This window comes from Hemiscyllium ocellatum, chromosome 32 (genome assembly GCF_020745735.1).
Source record: "Hemiscyllium ocellatum isolate sHemOce1 chromosome 32, sHemOce1.pat.X.cur, whole genome shotgun sequence".
NCBI classification, from domain to species: domain Eukaryota; kingdom Metazoa; phylum Chordata; class Chondrichthyes; order Orectolobiformes; family Hemiscylliidae; genus Hemiscyllium; species Hemiscyllium ocellatum.
This window is the reverse complement of record NC_083432.1, coordinates 23,548,119-23,561,656: the sequence shown is the minus strand read 5'-3', so window position 1 is coordinate 23,561,656 and position 13,538 is coordinate 23,548,119. Positions and strand designations below refer to the sequence as shown.

Here is a 13,538-nt window from a genome sequence, read left to right as displayed (position 1 = left end):
TTTTAATTTCTTTTCCAGAGTTTCATCTTTATGACAGTTGTTTACTTTGGACCTTTGACATGTTCAATCATCACTACAACCAGAAAATTCTTTACTATCCTTGGTTCGGTACTTATTTTTGGTAATCCGATTAGCTCTTTGCAGTGGCTAGGCACTGTCTTTGTATTTCTAGGTAAGAGATATAAGCTTTTCATGTGTCAAATGGGACTGATTTAGTTTAGGAAACTTGACATGAATGAATTGGCGTGAAGGGTCTGTTGTAACTCGATAAGCCTAAATAAGAAAGTTAATATCAAATTAATTAAGACCGTTCTCTGTGTAGTAATTCAGACATTTGACTCAACAACCAACCCAATATGAATTTATTATTTTGTTGAGCCTCTTTATAAAAATTGGTAAGTACTGAACGAAAGCTTGCCCCAACTCCCCTCCTCCATTTCCCAGCTTCAGAGGGAGATCATCTTTGTAGTTCGTGTGAATGTTTTGAAGATATTTTAGATGTTAGTGCCATTTTAATGCCATTTCTATTTTATGAAAGTTCGCTGTTGATTGAGGCAGTCAGTTGTTCTGTGTCCTAAAGTTGTTAGAGCATCTGTTTGCCTTTGCTGTATTCTGTTGTGATTCTGTTTCTCTGAGCTGGGAATTTGTGTTGCAGACGTTTTGTCCCCTGTCTAGGTGACATCCTCAGTGCTTGGCAGCCTCCTGTGAAGCGCTTCTGTGATATTTCCTCCGGCATTTATAATGATATATAAATGCCGGAGGAAATATCACAGAAGCGCTTCACAGGAGGGTCCCAAACACTGAGGATGTCACCTAGACAGGGGACGAAACGTCTGCAACACAAATTCCCAGCTCGGCGAACAGAACCACAACAACGAGCACCCGAGCTACAAATCTCCTCACAAACTTTGCTGTATTCTTTTCTTGGATTGTGGGTGTCACTGACACAGCCAGCATTTGTCGCTTATCCCTAATTTGCCCTTAAAGCAATTGGTGTGTTAGGCCATTTTTGAAGGCAGGTAAGATTCAGCCACGTTACTGAGAGTCTGGAGTCCAGGCCTAGTACGTTTGGCAGAGTTCCTACCGAAAGAGCATTGTTGAACCTGATGGGTTTTATGACAATCAAAGGTTATATCATGGTCGCAATTAGATTTTAGACTTTAAGGCTAGCATTCATTTTCAGATTTTTAAATTGAATTTAAATTCCACCAAATGCCATCGTGGTAACTGAGCTCCTCGCTCTTCAAGCTGGGCCAATGGATTATTTTTCCAGCCACAATTATAGTTTATTTATGTAAAACAAATGATGCTTAATCACACTGCTAAACCTTTAATCACTTATCTTTATATGATTGACCTTTTAACTTGTCTGTTTGAAAATTCCTAAAATCTCTTATTCATTCAATCCTCAGAATCCATGAGTAAAAATGGATTCTTCTCATTGACTGCCAAATTGACTTGAGATTCAGAGAATCTAGCTTCACTGCATTTTAGTAAACATCCAGGAAGCGAAGATGTTGGATTTTCATAGATCTCATTAATAATATTTTCATTTTCTATTTTTTCTCTCATTAGGACTTGGTTTAGATGCCAAATATGGGAAAGCAACTAAGCAAACCATCACTAAAAACTGAGCCTGTTATTCAACCAGAAGATTTTGATAATTGGTGATGTTGCCTGAGCTTTATTCATTTATTTTTAAATTCTTTCTTTCGGCAGTTATCTTAATTAACTGTTGGAGTAGTTCACTTTTTTAGAAAAATTCCCAGATTTATGTGTCCATGTGAGTACTTTAAGATTTTACACCAACACTTTGTGCAATACTTAACTTATTATTGTGGGCATGTTAAAGCAATGTCTCGTATCAGACTTGACTAGTAAGTGCTATCAGTAAAATTCTAGATTTAAACTAAGAACTGCAGATGCTGGAGATCTGAAACAAAAACCGAAATTGCTGGCGAAACTCAACAGGTCTGACCGCATCTATGGGAAGAAAGTACAGTTAGCATTTCAAGTTCAGTGACTCTTCAGAATTGAGTCACTGGACTTAACATTAACTCTGCTTTCTTCTGCCAGATGCTGCTAGACCTGAATTTCTCCAGCAGTTTCTGTTGCAATAAAATTCTAGAACTGATTTTGGTTCTTGACATGTAGCATAGATTGTTAAATAAAAATCCTGAATTTCTTAAATGTAAAATTATCCCGAATAATTTTCTTGTATTGTTTGCGTGTGTAATGCCTTTGCTTAATTACGTTGTAGCATTTTCTCTGTACGTTTTGAATTGTCTTTAAAACTCCCGAAAGCAGCTTCCTCATGTTTTTGTCTGTAGTGTATCAATGGTTCTGTATGATTTGGATACAGATATTATATAATCATAACTTAAGTTGCATTATCTAATTGCTCATCTGCATGACCTTGTTTGAAACCTCTCAAAGGTGTTTACTTCAATTCTTCACAAGCCTCACAAAAGCAAGAAAATGCAGATGCTTGAAATCTGAAATAAAAGCTAAGATTACTTGGCCAGTCTGGCAGCATGTGGAGAGAGAAGCGAATAACTCTTGGAAGTCATCAACTTGACCTGAGTGTTCTACTTTTAAAACTCAAGTTCTTGAATTGTTTAAAAAACACACCCAAAATGTATTGAGGTAACAATTAAGAGCTAATATATTTTTTTAAATCATTAACTGTAGAGATTATTCTCAGCTCCAGCTTCTGCAATTTGAAGTGAGGATTGTTATCTATTCCTGTTTGCTACTGCCCAAAGTTACTGTAGTCTGTGTGGAATTTAGCGCAATTTGGTGCCATTTGAATCAGCCATGATCTTACTGAATGGTGGAGCTTTGAGGCTATAAGGGCTGAATAGTCGTCTACTCCTTCTAATTCAACTGTTTGTATTTACATATAAATGTACTGTGATTTTAAAAGCTACTTTAGAGGGATCGAGGAAAAGCACATGTTAAGAAATGAGCCCACTACAATCTGATTTTGTTGCATTACATTAAGACACCCCATGTCAGAGAACCATCTGTTCTTTGCCCATTGTCCCACATGGATCATGGAACGACTTTTGCAAGTTGCAAGGATTTTCGAAATAACAGCTTTAAACCATATCTTTAGTATACGATACTTTGTACCTTTATATAGTCCTTTGAGGTGAAGATAAATAACTAATCAAATAGTTCTGGTTGGAGCAGAGGACTAAAAGTATTGATTTGATTGAGCTGTTTACAATTATGTATGATTGGGACATTGTCAGTTGAAACACAATTTTCATTGGTTGTGGATTCAAAGAAAATGAGAATATAGATCAAAGATTAAATGTGAGAGTTTGGATGTGGAGGAAGAAATATTTTTGAGACTGGATTGTACCACTGGCATGGTCTTTCTTTCAACTACTAATTCCAATGTTTAAGATTAAGTGGTTATTGAAAGAAAGGGGAAAATTGCAATATGCAATAGGCACTAGATAGAAGGACTGTTAGGACATCTGCTTCTATGGAGAATTAACAGCACTTTGGACTAGTTTGATCAATGAGTTGTTTCAATATCAGCATCAAGAGTAAATAAAGTACAGTGCAGCTACTGAGTTAAAGTACAGTAATGATGAGGTTTTATCATGAAATATCATGTAGGTTAATCATATCAATAATGTAAACTAAGTTTTGGTTTTGTTTGGTTTGCCTTATTTGTATGGTTGAGGGCAAAAAAGCCTTATCTACATCTGTAGATCATTGGGTTGATTTCTCCAATTGAAAGTGGTTGTAAAATGAGATGGCAGACGTGACATTTGCAGTTTATGGGAAATTGTCAAATGCCATCTGAAAAAAAAATGATTTTATAACATTTTGGAGCTAGATGCAAGAACTTTATGATATAATCAGTGAGTGGTCATACCTAATTATAGGTATACTTGTACTAAACTCTAGATAGGAAACAGAACTCAAATTGCCTAAGTTGAAGATGCATTTCTATCCCTCACTCTTCAGTTCCACTTGCTGGAGCCACAAATAAATAAAGTGTGCACTGTTTATGAAACGCTTCATAAAAACAGCTTATCTTGGTCTGGGTTAACAGGCATTTCATAATCTCAGGAATACCGTAGATTTTGGCAGAAGAAACAAATGAGGTCAAGGTGCAATTTCTGACCCTAGCAACATTATTTGCCTTACAGCAGTTCTTGTCAAGACTTGCATCAGCAACTTAGGTTTCTACATCCATACAGGAGTTGAAAAACAATGATGAATGTTAACTGTTTTGAATCCTGAAAATAACATGAAATCACTTTTGTTTTGTGTTAAGAAGGTGTGTGGAGCTCTGGATAAGACTGCATTGATCATTTTTGTTCTCATGTATTGAATCCAGTTATTGATTTTTAACATTTTTCGGGAATAAATAATGTACAACGTTATTTCATATTTTTGGGTCTCAAAGTTCAACAAATAAAAACAGTTTTTGATAATTGGCTTCTTGTACAGAATGTCTTTTAGTGCGCTGTACAAGGTGTCACTCAGCATTTGATCATAAAAGGTCTATGGTCCCAGTACCATTGTACGCATCAGGAGCTCATGATGTTATGTTGAATTATACAACCTTGTCGCACTACAATTTAGTGTGATGATCATTACTGTCTAATATCATTGCAGTGTGCTGGTTCTGACTAGTTCTCTGCCGTCAACTTGTACTCGTGCAGCATCTGGCTCTTTTTATCCTTTGTATTCCAGGCGGCTTTAGATCCTTCAGATTCAGAGCACTTAGGTTTACAACGAAAAACTACTTTACTACATCTGATCTTCTGAACTAAGAACTTTATAATAACAAAACAAGTTACAACATGCTACAAAATTAGGATGTAAATAATTGAAACTTCACAACCTTGATAAAAGTTAATTTTAACTTCTGGTTTCAGCTAAAAACTGAAGCTGGAAATGAGACCAGAAGCATTTGGCAAATGTATCTTTCAAGACTTTTACTTTGAGATTTTCTCAAGCACTTAACCAGTCCCTAAGTACATTGTGCATATTCTAATGTGTAGGTAGAAATAGTGACTGGAAATGTGAAAATACTACAGTTTTAATTTAAGCCATTATATTTCATTTATGTGTAAATATCTACTTATTAACTTGCTACTATCGTACCTTTTAATGTGATGTCACCTATTTCATGGCAGGCATTATGTAAAAAGGGGACTTTATGCGGCAACCTTGTCCTCCTAATATGCCAAATCAGTATGACATTTAAAACTACTGTTTTAAAGTTGATTATCTGTTTAAAGTTAAGAAAGCATATATATAGACATTCAGCTTTATAAATAGAGGCATCGAGCACAAAAGTAAGGAAGTTATGGTAAACCTTCATAAGTGTTAGTTGGGCCTCAGTTGGAATTTTGTCAAGCTTGGGCTCTGATTTAGGAAGGATGTAATAAAATCACAGCCATACATTACAGCAACAGGCCCTTCAGCTCAACTTGTCCAACTTGTTTCCTAAACTAAACTAATCTTATTTGCCTGTGTTTGTCCATATCCCTCTAAACCTCGCCTATCAATGTACCTGTTGAAATGTCTTGTAAATCTTGTAATTGTACCCATCTGTACCACTCCCTCTGGCAGCTTGTTCTCTTTATGCACCACCGTCTGTGTGAAAAGGTTGCCCCCATTTATCCCTTTTAAATCTTGCCCCTCCTGCCTTAACTGATGCCCTCTAGTTTTGGATTTCCTCACCTGGGGAAAAAGACCTTGCCAATTCAATTTATCACTGAGGTACATAAAGAGGTATTAGGGTAACCAAAAAACTTGTTCAAAGAGATTGATTTTAAGGGCCATCTTAAAGGACGAAAGGATATTGAAAAATTCGAGGGAATTCCAGGAGATGCGGTCTTGGCAGCTCACAACACAATGGTGTAACAATTGAAATTGAGGTGTAAACGAAGGCAATTACAGGAGTGCATGCATACACCTCCAGATGGTTGTGGGTCTGGAGAAGATTACATAGAGAGTGCAAGGCCATTGAACGGATTTGAACATAAGGTGAAGAATTTAAAATTGGTTCCAGGTTTAAGCAGTTGTTTAGTAGAGATGAACAAACATTGGGATGATAATTGATACAAGTAAGGTCACATGATGAATTATTGATTGTTGTGTGGAAAGACTAGAGAAGCTTGTTCTTGTGGCAGAGAAAGTTAAAGAGAAGTCTAAAAGTGCTGTTCAAAATTATGAAGGCTCTTGATATGAATAGATGGTGAGATACTTCCTACTTTCATGCAGATCTATAACCAGAAGAAACGGGTTTAGAGAGAATAATTGGTGAAAGAGGAAAAAGTGAGTTAAGATTTTTTTTCATGCTTTGTTACTTAGAATACACTGCCTGAAAAGGTGTGGAATTGGTTATGAAAAGGCAATATTTTCAATGGTATGGGAAGAAAATATGAGTGGGGATAATCAGGTATTTCTGTTGAAACGTTGGTACAGGCATGACTGTTCAATTGCCTCCATCTGTACCATGTGATTTTACTGATTGGCTTTTTAATAAGCAATTCCAGATATAAGTCCATACTTAAGTTTACTTAGTGCTTCAGTATTGGCTCAGACATTGAATTCTTGAGAATTTATAGATGCCAGTGGACAGTGGAGTAACAGTGTTACAACACAGGGTAAACCCTCCTGCTTAATTTAAACCAGCAACACAGAAAAGGTTTATCCCGTGCAGTAATCTGTGAAAATTCCGGAGGCGAGGAACTAGTTAAAGTAAAAATTAACAATTTTATTTCTTAAAGTATAACAGAGAATAATTAAATATCAACTATGTACAACTCCTTCCTCTAACCTATCTTTTACTTTCCCCTGTACAATACTGGAGAGATTAAAAATCCCAGTTAGATTTACAAAACAAAACTTATCTCAAACCAAGCAGCTTTCGGTTTTTCTCTGATTTCCTGTCGGTCTTTTTGTCGACTTGGGGACTCTGCTTCATAGGTTACTGATCAATAAAGATAGCTTTTGAGAGGGCTATTTGTCGAGCAGTCTCTACATTGCTGGTAGCCTCGCAGTTCTCCTCTCATCTGTTTGATTTTCCCTGGTCTTATGCCCCCCCCCCCAAAGCATTGGGTTGTTCCATTAGCTTTTAAGATTGTCAGTATACTCATTTCAAACTTGTTTGGAGGTTGGTATTTTGGGCATAATTTAAAATTGGTTGAATTTGAATTTGTTTTTGTCTCCAGGCACCAACTAATTGAGTTGTTCGCCCAAATGTTACAATATTTTTTTTCAGAATACTTGGTTCTGTCAGGTATTTCTGTTACTTTTAATTCTCTTAGTGGTACAGTACATCCACATCTTCATAACAACAGACATTGACCTCTTAGCAAGCTGATCAGTGATCATCAGAAGTCATTTCACGTCAAAACTTTTGAATGGTGAAAGTATGTGGGCGGAACATTAAAGCACAAAGAAACCCTACATGTTATGATATCAATGGGCACATATTTCTTTCAAAAATATAATTTCCTTAGTGACTAATTGGAATAAGCTGAGGCAAGATTTCAGGTTTAAAGATTTTTATTGTATCAAACTTAAAATCAGCATAGACCAAACATTACTTAATAGACAACTTGGATAAAACTAAATGAAAGTACTTTCATCTTAACTAATGCAAGCAGGATATGTCTTACATCTTTCTTTTGCTGTATAGATACATGACATCACAATGTCCAGACTCAACGTGCACCCAATTTTCTACCAGTCTCACCTCTTCCTTCTAAATAAATCACCTCCACTCTACTCAAATAAAGGTATCTCCACTAGTAAGTTCCACCTTGTCAACTCCTTTTCCCTTAATCTCAAAGTCCCATTTCTTTTGTTTTGTCTTTTTAAACTGAGAACGAGCTTTCTACTTAGTGCAGGCACAGACACTCTTCACAATAGCATCTTTCTTTGTTTTGGTATCTCTATGTCCAAAAAAAACTGTCCTTTTCTGTGTCAAGTCATGAACACTTGTTGATTTTCAGTAAGTTTCAGTTGTGTTTCTTTTCATGGCAACTAGATTGCGTATGCCTTTTTGCAGGCAACGGTTCCATTCTGCCTCCTTCCCCAGGAGCAGAAAATTATTTCCCCTTCAGCTAAAGGAAGCATCTTAAAACAAAACTTGTAAGGTTCTATATTTGTAACAATGTTTCCTTGACTGAGAGCACAAATCTGGTGTGATATGTGTAGGAGCAGAAGTGAGTCATTCATGACAGAGTCTACTCTGCCATTTAATGAGACTGTGGCTGTCTGATAATCCTCAATTCCAATTTTCCTGCCTTTTCCCTATAAACACTGATTCTCATTCTTAATAAAAGTTGGTCTATCTCAGCCTTGAATACACTGAACAACCAGTCTCAACCCCTCTGGTAAAGAATTCCACAAATTCACTGCCTTCTTGAGAAAAGAAATCCCTCCTCTGTTTTAAATTTGATACCCTTTATTTTGAAATTATATCTAATGTAGCCTCCTCCAGAAAGGGGTCAAGACCCTTCAGAATCTTGTATGATTGTATAAAGTTGACTCTCATTCTTCGAAGTTCCATTGAATACAAGCCCAACTTGCTTAACCTCACTCAAGACAGTTCCCACAATACCTAGGATGAACTTAGTGAACCGTGTGTGCCCAATGCCAGTATATCATCCCTAAGGTAAAGGGCACAAAATTGTTGACAATATACCAACTTGGCCTCACTTTATAGTTTTAGCAAAACCACCTTACATTTATACTCCACTCCCTTTGAAATAAAGACCAATATTCCATTTGCCTTGCCTATTACCCACTGAGTTTGGATGCTAGCTTTTGGTGATTCATGGGCGAAGGCTCCCAAGTGTAGCTTTCTGCAGTTTTCTCCATTTAAATAATATTCAGCTGCTTTTATTTTTCCAAATTATATTCTGTCTGTCAAGTTTTTGCCCACTCACGTAACTTGTCTATGTCCTTCTGCAGACTCTTTGTCATCCTCACCCTTTGCCTTACTACCTATTTTTGTGTCATACAAACTTGGCTATAATATGTTTACTCACCTAAATCATGGATATTCATAATTGTGGCCCAGCATTGACCCCTGTGGCATTCCAATAGTTGCAGGTTACCGTCCTGAAAATGCCGACCTGATCCCAACTCTCTTTTATTAGTGAACCAATACTCTATCCATGCTAATACACTAGCTCCAAATCCATGGACATTTAAGTAGCTTAATATGTGGGTACCTTATCAAATGCCTACTGAAAATCCAAATATATTACATTCACTGTTTCCCTTTATCTGCCCTATTTGATACCTCAAAAGAATTGTGGTAAATTTGTTCTTCATGAAGGCATGCTGGAACTCAGAGTGTCTACGGATCATCTGCAACAGCTGAACTGCACTTCGACACAATCTGAAATCTTAAGGCCTGGCATATCCCCCACTCGACCTTAAAAGAAAAGATTGCAGTATTTGCAATAATCTTCAGTCAAAAGGGCCAAGTGGATGATCCATCGTCACTTTTTCCAGAGGATGCCACTAGCACAGGTGCCAATCTTATGCCAATCTGATTTATTCCACGTGATATCAAGAAATAGCTTATAGCACTGAATGCTACAAAGGATATGGGCTTTGACAACATTTTGGCAATAGTACTGAAAACTTGTGCTTCAGAGCATGCCATGCCCCAAGTCAAGCTGTCCCAGTGCAACTATAACACCGACATGACAATGACAAAAATTGTCATATCCTGTACAGAAAAAGCAAGACAAATCCAACCTGGCTAATTATCACCCGTCTACCCTTGATCATCAGTAAAGTGATGGAAAGTATTTACTTACTACTTATTAGCTTCTTTCCCAAGTTCCAGTGTTTGCAGTTCTGATTCAGTATGAGGTTTGCAATGGGATTTCTTATCTCAGATATGCTGCTTTAAATATGGCTTAAGAGTTGACAAGACACTCTGCTTATTCCTTCTTTCCAGTGTTCAGTCATCTTTTGTGTCAACCGTGCAGCTTGATTCATTAGTCCCTGCAGATATTATTCCTTGTTTTAGATAGTCCAGGCACAACTTGTTTTCTTCTCTCATTTGACCATATGTATACAAATTTCTTGTAAAAAGGGTATTATAGCATTATACCTCTTTAATCCTGTGCTGCCTTTTGGTTTCTTCTTCACTTACTTATTAACATTAGGATTTTTCACTGTGGTTTGTATATTCCCGGAGATTTGAGCATACGACATTTGATCATATGGCAATTAATGAAGTGATACCACTCTTGAGGCTCAATTAAGTGACATTTTGATGAAGTGATATTTGCCCGCTGTTTGCAAATGTTATTGAATCTATTCCTGTCGAATATCTCACCATCACCAAGCTCCAAATGAAATATTTGACTTATTTTGGTTGGGGCAGTTCTGGAAGATTGGAAAACAGCAAATGTGCTTACATTGTTTAAAAAAGGAGGCCGACAAAAGATGGGGAATTATAGACTGGTTAGCTTAACTTCTGTCGGAAGAAATAGCAAGACATCTAGATATAAATTGTCCCTTTGGGCCGATGCAGCATCGGGTCATAAAGGGCAGGTCAATCTTTTTGAATTCTATGAAGACATTACAAGCACAGTAGACAACAGGGACCCCAGTAGATGCGGTGTGCCTAGATTTCTAAAAGGCCTTTGACAAGGTGCTGCACAGGATAAAGATGCATGGCATTACAGGTTAAGTATTAGCATGGAAGAAGGATTGGTTGACTAACAGGAAGCAAAGATTGGGACTCATACAATCCCTACAGTGTGGAAACAGACCCTTCAGCCCAGCAAGTCCATACCGACCCTCTGAAAAGCAACCCACTCAGACCCACTCCACATTTACCCCTGACTAATGCACCTAACCTAGGCATCCCTGAACATATAGGCATGGTCAACTCACCTAACCTGTACATCTTTGGACTGTGGGAGGAATCCCATGCAGAAATGGGAAGAATGTGCAAACTCCACACAGATAATTGCCTGAGGCTGGAATCAAACCCAGCTCTCTGGTGGTGTGAGGCAGCAGTGCTAACCATTGAGCCACTGTGCTGCCAGGATAAATGAGTGCTATTCTGTTTGGCAATCAGTAACTAGTGATGTGCCTCAGGGATCAGTATTGGGACTGCAATTATTTGCATTTTCACAGATAATTTGGAGGTGGGGACCACGTGTAGTGTGTCAAAGTTTGCAGATGTCGCGAAGATAAGTGGCATGGCAGAGCCCTGTGAAACTTTGCGGAAGAACATAGATACTTTGAGTGGGCAACGGTCTAGCAGATGGAATACGATGTTAATAAATGTGAAGTCATCCATTTTGGTAGGAGTAACAGTTAAAAAGGACTGTTACTTGAATGTTAAAATGTATTGTGCTGCGATGCAGAGGGACCTGGGTGTCCTTGTGCATGATTCACAGAGGGTTGGTCTGCAGGTACAACAGGTAATTAGAAAGGCAAATGGAATTTTGTTCTTCATTGCTAAAGGGATTGAGATTAAAAGCAGAGGGGTTTTCTGGCAGCTGTTTAGCGTGCTGGTGAGGCCACACCTGGAATAGTGCATGCAGTTTGGTCTCCTTACTTGAGAAAGGATGTACTGGCACTAGCAGGGGTGCAAAGGAGGTTCACTAGGTTGATTCCAGAGTTGAGGGAGTTGGTTTATGAGGAGATAGTAAGTAGACTGGGATTATACTCATTGGAATTTAGAAGAATAAGGGGGAATCTTACAGAAACATATCAAATTATGAAGGGAATAGATAAGATACATGTAGAGAGGATGTTTCCATTGACGGGTGAAGCTTTGACAAGAGGACAGAGCCTCAAAATTAGGGGAAGCAGATTTAGGACTGAATTGAGAAGGAACTTCTTCACCCAGAGGGTTGTAAATCTATGGAATTACCTGCCCTGTGAAGTAATTGACGTTATTTCAGTAAACATTTTTAAAGCTGAGATTTATTTTTGAACAATGAAGCAGTTAAGGATTATGATGAGAAGGCGGGTAAGTGGAGCTGAGTCACAAAAAGATCAGCCATGATCTTATTGGATGGCGGAGCAGGCTCGAAGGGCCAGATGGCCTACTCCTGCTCCTGGTTCTTATGTTCTTGCATTTGTCATGAGATGAGTATTATAATTTGTAAATCAAAGAAAGACCACAAGAACAGAACGATATAGGGATAAATGATATTGAAATCAAAGCTACTTTGATAATTTTGCTACAATAGGAACACCAAGTAAATACCACTGATTTAACAGAACATTATCAGTATAATAGACTTCGGTCCAATTCGTCCATTCCAACCAGATATCACAATCGAATCTAGTCCCTTTGCCAGTGCTTGAGAAAAGGAAAACACAGAAGAGTACACATGTGATGTATAGGCCAAAGATGTAATAGAGTCATAGAGCTGCACAAAATGGAAACAGACCCTTTGGTCCTATGTTGACTAGTTCGCCTAAACTAATCAGGTTCCATTTGCTAGCATTTGGCCCATATTCCTCTAAACCCTTCCTGTTCATAAACCCATCCAGATGCCTTTTAAATGTTGCAATTGTACCAGCCTCCACCACTTTCTCTGGCAGCTCATTCCATACAACTCTAAGTAGCTTCTGTTGGAAGTTTTCATACAATTTTTTGTGATATTTTATAATTGCAAAAATAAGAAAACCAGATTTAATTCAAGTAACTGAGTCCCAGCTTCAGCAAAGTGAGTTGTAGTCCAAAATGAGAAGCACTAAATCTCCCTAACATAAGAAGTAGGAATAGGGAAAGGTCTTACAGAAAGTCCATCCATGTCCTGACTCAGCGGGAGGTGTTTTGGCATCAATGAGGGGTCCGGGCATGTCTTGCAGAGAGCTGATTGATCATGGAGATCTGGTGGTCACTCGGTTAGATCTGTCGATAGAAACTAATGAGGAGCTGAGTTGGGGATACAGATAGCTAAGGTGGCCATTGCTTTGGAACTGGGCCTTGGCAGTTTGGTGTTCAGGACTGAGGACTGCAGGCTCTGGAGAGGGGAACAATACAATTGTGCAGGGCAGAGGCAGCAAGATTTTCAGGGAGGGTAAAGTGGAGACGCACTAAAGCATAGCTTGGAAGGATATGATGTGGGAGGAGGCTGCCATCCATAATCAGGTAAAACTTGGCTTCAAAGCTAGTCATGGTAGTTGACAGTAAATGACCACATGAGGCATGCTCACCTCTTGCCAGAGCCTCGGTGAGAAAGATAGGTAGATGTAACAAAATGAAATGGACTGTATAGGAATCTGAGGTAATGTGGAGCCTGTGGGTGATTAAAAAGAGAATGTGAATGTTTGGGGCTCATTCAAGCTGACACTGGAAGCCACTAGCAGGGAAGTGTTCATTGTCACCTTCCATTGTGTTGGGAACGAAAAATCCCCAGTGGGGAAAAAAATGGTTGCAAGCCGACTTAGTATGGGCAAGTCAAGTGGTTCAACCCGTGAGGGAGAAGCCTGCAGCAACCGCCAGGCAAAGGAAATTTAGAGGGAAAGAACATTGGTTAAAGCTCATGCAA

The 13,538-nt window shown here is 38.3% G+C and overlaps 1 protein-coding gene across 1 annotated transcript in view; it reads left to right on the top strand.

Moving 5' to 3' along the window:
• slc35b1 (solute carrier family 35 member B1) overlaps positions 1–4,464 on the top strand; it is a 33,008-nt gene extending 28,544 nt beyond the window's left edge. The window contains exons 8-9 of the mRNA XM_060848840.1: positions 19–172; positions 1,576–4,464. Coding sequence (XP_060704823.1) covers positions 19–172; positions 1,576–1,634 — 213 coding nt within the window. The 3' untranslated portion in view covers positions 1,635–4,464. The remainder of the gene's footprint in view (positions 1–18; positions 173–1,575) is intronic.
• The last annotated feature ends 9,074 nt before the right edge of the window (positions 4,465–13,538 follow it).